The following is a 10550-nucleotide window of genomic DNA, read 5'->3' as shown; positions in this document are numbered from 1 at the left end:
AATAAAACGATTATGATTTGATATAATATTTTATCTTATTAATTATTTTGATTTATTTTATCTTTTAATATTATTTTAATCCAAAAAATCAAAAAAAAACTATTGTCAAACATCCCCATAGTAGCTCTAATACAGAGTGGTTTGAAAATCAGCTACTTTAATTATTATTTCTTTACAAAAAAATTATAAAATAAAATAAAGAAACAACATAATTTATTTATTTTTTTAAACTTTTAAACCAAAAAAAAAAAAAAAAAAAACCTGTCCCTAACGGGGATAAGAGAAGTATGGCATTTGGAGGTTTCTCATTCCTCTGTCGTTCTCCACATAGTCTGACCGGTCTCTCTAATATCTTCTCTTCGCTTCTGTTTCCCTCTTTTCTATAAAAATCTCTTATCTTCTTACTCACTCTCGCCATTTTTCTACTTCCTTTATCCACTCTTTCTTGTCGGTGGTGCTTACCAATCTTACAAAAAAAAAAAAATTCTCTATCTCTCTCTCTTGCTCTCTCTCTCTCTCTCTCTCTCTCTCTCTCTCTACTCCAATATATATCTTTGATCGGTTCGATTCTAGGGCTTGGTCGACGCAGACCGATCCTCGTAACTCCCTAATTGAGTACTTGAATTTGTGATTCCCGAGAAAATATAAGCTTTGGTTTGAGTTAAGAGCAACGATCGGGGCTGAAATCGCTTTGATCTTTCGAAGATTATAAAGTTTCAGAGCTATTAGAGGCGTTTCAGGTGTGGTGATGTAACTAACTCGCTGTATCTATTTTACAATCTTCATGATCTTTGGATTGAATTTGAACGAAGATTTTTTTATCATTCATTAATCGGCCTAATTTAATGATCGAATTTCAGATTAAATTTTGGAGAGAAAGAGGGTGAGAGAGAGTATTAACTATTGAATCGATAGTGCTTGAATATTTATTGAACTGATTGATTCCGATAGTTAAATTAGGCACTGAATTCTTAAATGGACACACACACAGTTAATGATCAATAAAGGAGGAAACTTGGTAATGGTAACTTTCTAATTTTGTTTCTGGAAAAAGGATCGATTTTTGTATGAAAAATTTATCTACTATGAAGAGTCTATGATGTGAACTCAGTGCTGTTGGCTCTGTTCCTTATATGTGCAATTTGTGTTTATAAAACTTACCCTGATGAAAAGAAAAAAAAAATATATTTAGGAGGGAAAGTGAAAATAAATAAATAAATAAATTTGATGGGTACATGGATAACGGTTTCCTTCATTTAACTGCATGTTAAGTTTTTAGCCTGTTCTCATATAATGTTTTGGTCATATTATCTTTGTTTACGGATAGATCTTAAAGGAGGGAAGATGGGTTCTCTGCAAGGACCGGTTATTTGCCCTGCTTTCCGAGCAAAACAAACTGGAGTTTACACTGTGTCTGTTAGTGGGCCCTTAATGAAGGCTAAATTTCTTAGAAGTGGATTCTGGGGATTCAATGGTACCATGGGTGCTAGGATTAATGTGAGTCATCAACTACACGTGCAACGGTGCAAGAAGGTGCATTGTGGTTTCAGTTCATCTTCCAATGGTAACGGTAGTATGGCAGAGAATTTCAATGAGAATGATGAAGATTACGTCAACTCCAGTGTTGTTGAAGCACGTACGTTAATTGTGTATTTTCGTAAATTCCATAGCATTGAGTGCAATTCTTTTGGCTTGTTTGGTTCTGCTTTTGGAAAATGCATTTGCTTATAATTCAGTTAAAAGAAAATTGTGTTTTGTCATTTGCTTTCTATTAGAGCACAGAAAATTGAAACATCAAACTCTTACTTCTAATAGTATCTGGTATATTGTCATGTCACTTCAAGTTCTTGCCAAAAATGAGAAATGTAAACACAAAACATCGTTTTGGTGTTCCTTTAAGCATCGTTTTAATCACGCATTGTGTTTTGTCATTTTGCTTTCTATTAGAGCACAGAACATGGAAACATCAATCTCTTACATCTGAGAGTATCCGTGTACTGTCGTTTCGCTTCTTGCCAAAAAATGAGAAATGTAAACACAAATGTTCCTTTGAGCATCCTTTTGTGCCATTTTTCCTGTATTCAATTTGGAGGAAAAGCGTACATACATCTCAACACCCCTCTTTATATACTTTGCAACCTAGCCTTAGTAGCTTACTTTTTTTCCCCTCTTTATCTATTTATACTGTTATATGAAGCCCATTTGGTTTGAACACCCTTTTGAAGCGTTGTCACACTTTTTCTCATTCCTAAATTGTTCCCATGTTACTGCCAATTTAATTTTTTATAATTTTTTTAGTTTTTAATGACACACCTTCTTGTGCATCATGCATGTTTCTACAGTTATGGATCCCTTATAGTATTATTGTCAATGAATGATGACTATGATCATGTTGTCCGAAATTCTATAGCTCTAAGCAGTGTGCTGTTGGGCTGTTTACTTCTTCACTACTTGCTAAAGTTTGTAAATTGTAGTTATATGCATTGTACGTTATTGATGCTCGTGTCTCTATGGTTTTTCCGTGTAGTTGAGGTGAAGAGTGGCCCAGATGGTTTTATGATTAAGATGAGAGATGGTAGGCATTTAAGATGTGTTCATAACAACCCTCAGGGTGGACATCTGCCTGATTATGCTCCACATCCTGCTATTGTATTGAAGATGGAAGATGGGACTGGCCTTCTCCTCCCAATAATTGTTTGTATGTACATATCACATTTTATACTTTCTACAATGAAGAATTTTCTCTTAGGATTGTGCATTTTAACCTTTTTTTTCTTTTTCCTTTTTTAACTCTCAATTAATGATTTGGTTTTAATTGTAGTGGAGATGCCAAGTGTGTTGCTCATGGCAGCTATCCGCAATGTCCAAATCGTAAGTTGTCATATTTCATTTTGGAAACTTTTTTTTCCCTTCTAAATTGTTGTGTTAACTTAAAACATACCAATTGTCGATGACTTTTCAGGCTAGGCCCACTATGTATCAAGTTGTAAAGGAGATGGTTGACAAGATGGGCTATGCAGTAAGTTTGGATTTGCTTTTGTTACTTCTCATGATTAGCAATGCCTCTATATTTTCATACCTTGATTTCTCTTTTGTAAGACCTCCATTTGATATAACTGTTTGTTTCTTATGCAGGTGAAGGTTGTTCGAGTCACCAAGAGGGTACATGAAGCATATTTTGCTCAGTTATACCTCACGAAGGCATATTCCTGTTTCAAGCCTGTATTTTGTTTGACTAATATTTTCCATAAAACTTGCTTTAATAGTAATATTTAACTGATAAAGTTTTTTTTTTTTTAAATCTCAGTTGGGTAATGAAACGGAGAGTGTTAGCTTTGATCTTCGACCTTCGGATGCCATTAACATTGCAGTAAGATGCAAGGTACTTTTGCTCATTTTGAAGATTGTAACTACTTTGGTGGATTTTTGTGGTTGTTTATCATCATGTAGTCCTCTTATCTAACATAGTTTTAATCACTGCTCTCTCACTAGATAGCATTATATAATGGTGTTGGATAAACATAATGTTATTTGCATGCAAAACTGATAGCTGAGTAATACTATCTGATGATGGTGGTTCTTAATGGGATGAAGCTAGTGTCTGAACGAAATGACATAGAATTTTTCCAAAATTGAACCAAAAGGAGGAGGGAGAGGAGGAGAGAAATGAGAAATAAAAACTCCTATTTTTTGGTCTCACCTATGGTCCAATGTCTGCAATTCTAGTGACATCTTATTACTGTATGGCTTGCCCAGTATTATTGTTACTCTAATAATAACCTACAGTTTTGAAATATTGAAGAGAATATCTCAATAGAGTTTGAAGTAATATTTTTGGCTGCAGTATTCGATTTTATCCCGTCTATGGTTGCTTGAGATTGTCAATCTTACCCTTACTGCTAACTCATTATCAATTTGTTTGGTCATGCGAAATTGTGTTGAAGTTGAATAAAATTTTGTTATTATTATGATAATAATTATTGCAATAGCTATTATCATTATCTTAAGAGATGGAATACATAGTTCTAAAAAGAGGCAGAAATACAGGTAATTTGATAGAATAGAATACATATACAAATTCAAGTAAAAGTGGCAAATAGAAGAAGGAAAAAGATAAAAAAGAATTGTACCTGAGACAGCTTTACAGATAGTTAAAGGTACTGAAAATAAATAATTTTAAAATTCATTTGAAAATGCATATGCAGGTACAAAATATTTAAGTAGGTTTTTTGAAAATTGACGAAGGCATAGTTTTTTTAAATTAAGCTACCTGTGCATGATCCTTTTCCCGCTTTTTTTATTTTTTTGGTCCTCTCTAATGAATGGAAATTTATCCGTGCAAGTGCGGGTGACTTAAATGCTTTTGTTAGGTAATTGGAAGAGTGGGGAAAAAAGAAAGAAAAAAGTTGAGAAAAATCTTGATTTGATTACAATTATTAATTGTGGTCCATTTTGAGAATTGTGGGTGTCTGTATATCTGGGCTAAAAGTTCTCATACATGTTCTAAATACACATTGTCAGTTGCTTGGATATAAATGAGCTACACGTGTCATAATTGGGAGGTTACATGGATATATATTCTTTTTTTTTTTTTTTTTGAAGGGTGTGTGTGGGTGTTATGAATAGTAGATTTGATGGAGCTTACCTGAAATGGAGAGCAAAATTTTACGTTACCCAACCATAATGTGATGTTGGATAGTGCAGTGTTTGCAGTTCCTTTTGAAGAGGTAATTATGTAATATAGAACCTTCCTGTCAGGTATGTGGAGTAGTCTATCTGCATATCCATTTTATGATTCAAAAAAAAAAAAAAAATTATGTAATATAGAACCAGGGATAGACTCTGAACCTCTTTGACGGACAGAGGTGATCGTTTCTGATTGCTCGTAGGAAACATATAAATGTTGGTTCTTTTTCTTCATTATTTGATCCAACCAGATGCTTGATTGTTTTTTATGCGAACATATCATGGTAGTGCTTATAGACTTATTTTTGCAACCCATTATTTTGACATACGTTGAAATTAGTGAAATTTTAGATTAAGTGATAATTCTGTTTTTACAAAAAAGTACGGCCAGTTTTGTCTCCATAGATGAGGGTCTGGGAGGAGTATATTGGATATAGATCTAACCTTTAGCATTATTTTCACAAAGTGGTTACCCTCAGGTTCGAACTCACAACCATCAAGTGATAATTCTGTGAATCAATAGAAGCTTTTTTTGTTTTAATCTTTCTTCATTTCGTGCAGGTGCCTATACAAGTCAACAAATACTTGGCATATAGTGATGGGATGAGGGTCATTGAATCTGCCAAGGTGTCAATGCACACCTCTTCAGATGGCCTACTATTTACAGAACTAGACCGGTAATGAAGATTCATTCTCTTCATAAAAAATATGAGGTAGAACCAATAATGATTTCTTTTGAATTCATACCTGGAGTTGAAAACCTCAGTCAAGAATTGTTTATATTTTTTAATACCTTGGTGATTGCATATATTTTGTTTGTTTGGGGACAATCTATGCTTTGGATGTAAGCATGAAAGTTTGATGTGTGGCAAAGATATAGTTTGATAATGGACTTTAAGACTTAAAAGACTCTGAATTGTAAGGTTATATAAAGATACCTTGGAACAGGTTATCACTCATTCATACCAAGTGAAATTCAGGAAGTTAAAAAAGAAAAAAAGAGCGTTAATCCAAATTTTACCATAGCTATTTTAATAGGATTTGGAAATGACAGAAATATATGGTGATGGAACTGTCTGGATTTACATGTTATGAGTTAAGACCACAATAATTATCTATCTCTATGAGCAAATGTAAATCGGTTGAAGTAATGCATGGTGTTGTGTTCCAGGCCTAGTGGGCAGCCATGCATTGAAACAAAGGAGTTTGATCTTGTGCGCAATATGCTGATTGCTGCTGTTGAGGAACGGTACAGAGATGCAGGTATACTATTACCGTGGAATTATAATTTAAACATTGGAGATTTACATTGGAGTCCAAATAGCTTCATTTTCCTTACCCAGTATGATAGTTGTTTTACTACTATTGTAGTTCTTGAGTCTTGGTATTTTTGTGGTCTATTACAGCTCAATGGAGGGACAAACTGACTCAACTCAGGTCCAAGAGGAATTGGGCATAGCAGGTATAAGGCTTCCCATTTTCTTCCGTCGTTGGTTTAAACAGTGTTCACCTGTGATTTGCACCATGTTCTCCCTCCTCCCCCCCCCCCCATCTCTCTCTCTCTCTCTCTCACAACAAGGATGGGATTTGTACATATAAACCATTGGTTAAAGTTGATGAGGTGGGCTTCAACAGTAATTAATCATTTATCTTCCCCGCCCCCCCAAAATATGTATGAAACAGGCTTGTGCATATCTGTATAGATGGACAAACTTGGGACTGTTGGTATAATGTTGATTATGCAAGACTCGCTGATTTCTGAGTAAATTTTCGGTCTCCCATTGTTCCTTGCATATATACACTATTGATTTCTTGATATCTGCTGCATTTCTGAGTTGCCTTTTTTTGGCTTATGGCAACCTATCAGTTCAAGTTAATAGCATCAAACACCACTGATTCATTTGACGAAGCAAATCCTCAGACATGTATTGCTCTGTCTATGGCTTTGTGACCATATGGATTATTAAGGTAGGTCACTGCTGTGATGATTCTCCCAGTTAGTTGTTCAGTGCCTTGCATTTGAACTTCATCTTCATGAACCTCTGTGAGGCTTTTTCTGATTTTTTTTTTGTCTTTTTTTGTTTTTGGCTTTTCAGAAGCTCACAAATGCATCCAATGTTGCACACCTTTTTTAATATTTAAATCTAGAAATGATTAACTAGGAAAATTTACAGTTAACGCCGTTGCGGATGAGGTGATTTTTGTTGTGATTAGTTTTGGTAATGCTATTAAGCAATAATGCTTGTGCATATGGAAAATGATATGTGAGCCAAAAAATTTGAATCCAATAGACAGACTGATTTGTCAAAGTGTCTTTCAGTAGTGACCCCACGTTTTGGTTTTAACTTCATATGAAAGGCATCTATTTGAATTTGGGTTTTACTTTTTGGGATAATGTTAGGGAAATTAAATTTTTTATCAAATAATTAACCAAATATTTCATCTGGGTGTAAGGTTTATCCTCGTGAATTTTACATTCATGTGAAATATTTGATTATTTATTTAATAAAAAATTTAGGATCTATTACATTTTTTTTATTTTTTGGCCTAAAACTTTAGATCTACGCGAACTACCACCGATGGAACTGTGTTGACTTTCACAACCACCTCTTAAAAAGAATCCGTGTTAAAAAGCTTGAACGCTCAACTTTAACCTCTCATACATCATAAACAACTTGCTTGATTATCCTTTGATCTTTTATCCTCAAAGATGGTCATTCTTGACCTCTGCGCCACCCTTTTTTTTTTTCCGGCCCTGGTTCATTTAAGGCATGTTTGATTGACAGGATTATAAGATATGATATTGAGATTAAGATTATTAATCCATGAGTTTAATAATTATATGTTTGTTTTGAAATTTTTTTTTAAGATTATTAATCTAATGGATTATTAATCTAACAAATTTATAATTATAGGATTATTAGTAATGGGGTAAGGATAGAATTATATATCATGAGCTGAGAAATAAAATAAAAAGACACTTTTACTCTTGACTAAAAATTAAAATATTTATTATTTTTATATAATTCTATATTTTAGAAGGCTAAAAATAATTTTTAAAAATTTAAAAATATTTTTTGATATTTATTTTATCAAATTTGTTTATAATTTAAAAAAAAATTAAAAAAAAAAAAACAAACATGGCATTTGTATTTTTATTTTGCTTTTATTTATTTATTTATTTATTTATAATTTTTTTCAAAACTACGTTTACGAAGAAATTTTGATAAAGTAAAGATTGTAAAGAAACATTGATGGAGGGTAAGATTAGAAAAGAAGATAAATATAGTTGTAATCTTACATTCATATGTTTTCTTATCCAATGCAAATCAAACAATGAATAAGAGGATCATTTATTCTACAAATTCAATTAGATAGTGAATAAATACCACATTAATTGGATAGAATTATTAATACTTTCATTATTAATCTTATGAATCAAACATGGGCTTAGTACTTTGCAAAGGTAGGACTAACCCACAAAAAAACATGTATGTACACATGGATGGAGCTATGCAATGGCATGGCTCCCAAAGTTCAAAATTCTATTATTACCCTCTCAATTTCAAAGTAGAAATAATATTTCTAGGTTGTATATGAAATGGCACCGTAAGATTTTTTTATTTTTTATTTTTGACTTTATATTTCAGGAGTATTTCTTACAATGTATGTGAGATGATTCCTCTTCAAGTTTTTTAAAAAAATTTCCATTGACCCTCTATTTTTAAAAGTATTCTTAGAATGCATATGGATGACCCCCACCTATTTCACATATTATGTAGTTGCATTAATTTTGTTGATTTAATTTTATACAATACATATAAATGTCATTTGTTGTTTTTTCAATTATTAAAAAAAACTATATCTATAATCATTACATTTAGCCACAAAAAACAAAATAGGCTATTTTAGCCATAACAAACAAAATATCAAATCCAACCCATAATCATTACAATCCTCTCTCACAAAAAAAGCCAAAAAAGCCAAAAAGCCAAAAAGCCCTTCCCAAACCAGGCTAAAATAGCCCAGGCTAAAATAGCCAAAAAGCCAAAAAGCCAAAAAGCCAACCCACTTCCTACATTATGTAAATATCATCTGTTATTTTTTTTTAATTATTCGTTGATGTATTAAAAAAGTAATTTACATAAACAAATAAAATGCATTAAAATGATAGTCTAATTTGTTTGATTTATATTTCACACAATTTATACAACAGTCTTAAAACAGATTCTATAATTTTCATGAAATATGACCAAATAGAGTCATATGTAATTGGACTGTTTATGTTCCCCCGGATTGTGCACTGTTCGTTCTGGAGTTGCTCACCGCTTCTTACATAGAAATTCTAATTGTCCTTATGTACATGTCTTCGGTTGAATGGTAAATATGTTGGGCACTGTCCTATTAATTTGCTATTGTTGCATAAGTGTTTTTTTTTTTTTTTTTTTTCATTTATTTAATTAAAGGTACCGTTTCCATGTTCATGATGTGGGATTTAAATAAATGAATATATGGAATGTTTTGTTCTTATTTTCAATTTAATCAAAATGCTTTGTATTTCTAGATTTCTATTATATGAGCATGATTCATTGTTTTCTAAATTTATATATATCAGTGCATGAGTGTAGATTAATTTGAGATGCATGCTGTTGTTTTGTTCTATAGCTAATACATGGTATAAGATTTATTTTATTAAGGAAACTAAACCAACAGCATTTGTTTGCCACTGTTTTGTCTTTCCTACGATAATGTGCATGTTTAATTTTTCCTAGATTTGTAATTTGCATGCTAATTGCTTTCCAATTTTTCCGTATGATGGCATGCTAATTGCTCCCTAATTTCTGGATTTATTGTGAATTAAATTGCTTTGTAACTCATGGCTAGAATTTTAATTATGTAGGAGGTATAAGGATTTGTAATCTTTATAATAATTTTATAGAACTCATGACTATTAAATTTTAATTCAATGCTTAGAGTTATAGGTTTAATTTGTAACTCTTGCCTATTCATATTTTAATTTAATTATGGAGCTATGAATTTTAATTGTGTAACTTGTCTATACTTATGTACATGGTTAATGTATAAATTAAATTATAAATTTAATTTTGAAGTTTTAGTTTTATTTTATAACTCTTGCCAATTAAAAGTGTTATGATTATTGTGTTATAATTTCATATAACTCTTATCAATTAATTTTATTTAATTTTTAGAGTTATAAGGTTTAATTTATTTGAGAGTTATAAGTTTCATTAACTTGACTAGCATTTTAATTTTATTTAATTTTGCTATTTAATTAATTTATTGCTTTTACAATTTTTTTAGATTATTTGTTTTGTATTTTATTGTGTTTTTTTGCTATAATACCTATGCGAAAGGGAATGGAAACAAAAATACAAATCCAAATTAATAGAATTTGAGATTGTAAAACAAAATTATGGACTACTAACTTTTTTTGAACAGAAATACCTAAGCGAGGAGAGGAGTTTAGAGAATGGATAATCCTATTTAGATTGGTTTACATTTGTTTAGTGAAGCAATTTTTTGCTTAGGTTTAGTTGGTTTTTATCAATTGTGTAAAAGTAAATTTTATTTGCTTGTATTGTTAGAAGCATTTTATTTGCTTAATCATTGTTGTAACAATTTTTTATATTGCTTGTAATTTGGTTAGCAATTTTTAAATTGTTTGTAAGTTTAGAACTTGGTTTAGTTTTCTGTAATAGAAACCAAAGTATTTAGCCTTGACTAAAGAGTATTTCTTATTTATTCAGAAATGACAACTAAAACAGATTTGATTTTCAACCTTTAGGGTTTGAGGAAGTCTTTGGGTTTAATCATTTTATTCCCAAAGTGTTGGAAAATCAAAT

The 10550-nt window shown here is 31.5% G+C and overlaps 1 protein-coding gene across 2 annotated transcripts; it reads left to right on the top strand.

Moving 5' to 3' along the window:
* The first annotated feature begins 263 nt into the window (after nucleotides 1–263).
* Nucleotides 264–6453, top strand: LOC114288636 (bifunctional nuclease 2). 2 transcript variants are annotated; one of them, XR_003638345.2, is made up of 10 exons: nucleotides 264–740; nucleotides 1328–1636; nucleotides 2528–2698; nucleotides 2822–2871; nucleotides 2963–3019; nucleotides 3136–3201; nucleotides 3308–3382; nucleotides 5248–5399; nucleotides 5858–5949; nucleotides 6093–6453. XR_003638345.2 is itself a non-coding variant. In XM_028232184.2 (10 exons), exons 2-10 carry the CDS (start codon nucleotides 1345–1347, stop codon nucleotides 6143–6145), a joined length of 972 nt encoding a protein of 323 aa, XP_028087985.2. In that variant the 5' UTR covers nucleotides 264–740; nucleotides 1328–1344; the 3' UTR covers nucleotides 6146–6453. The 2 variants fall into 2 exon arrangements, 1 of the variants encoding a protein (XP_028087985.2); XM_028232184.2 differs by having other exon boundaries at nucleotides 5248–5363.
* Nucleotides 6454–10550: the final 4097 nt, after the last annotated feature.

Source organism: Camellia sinensis, chromosome 3, assembly GCF_055761805.1.
Source record: "Camellia sinensis isolate YWXY chromosome 3, ASM5576180v1, whole genome shotgun sequence".
Classification (NCBI taxonomy): domain Eukaryota; kingdom Viridiplantae; phylum Streptophyta; class Magnoliopsida; order Ericales; family Theaceae; genus Camellia; species Camellia sinensis.
Note: the sequence above shows the minus strand (reverse complement) of the source record. Positions and strands in the feature narration are given on the sequence as shown.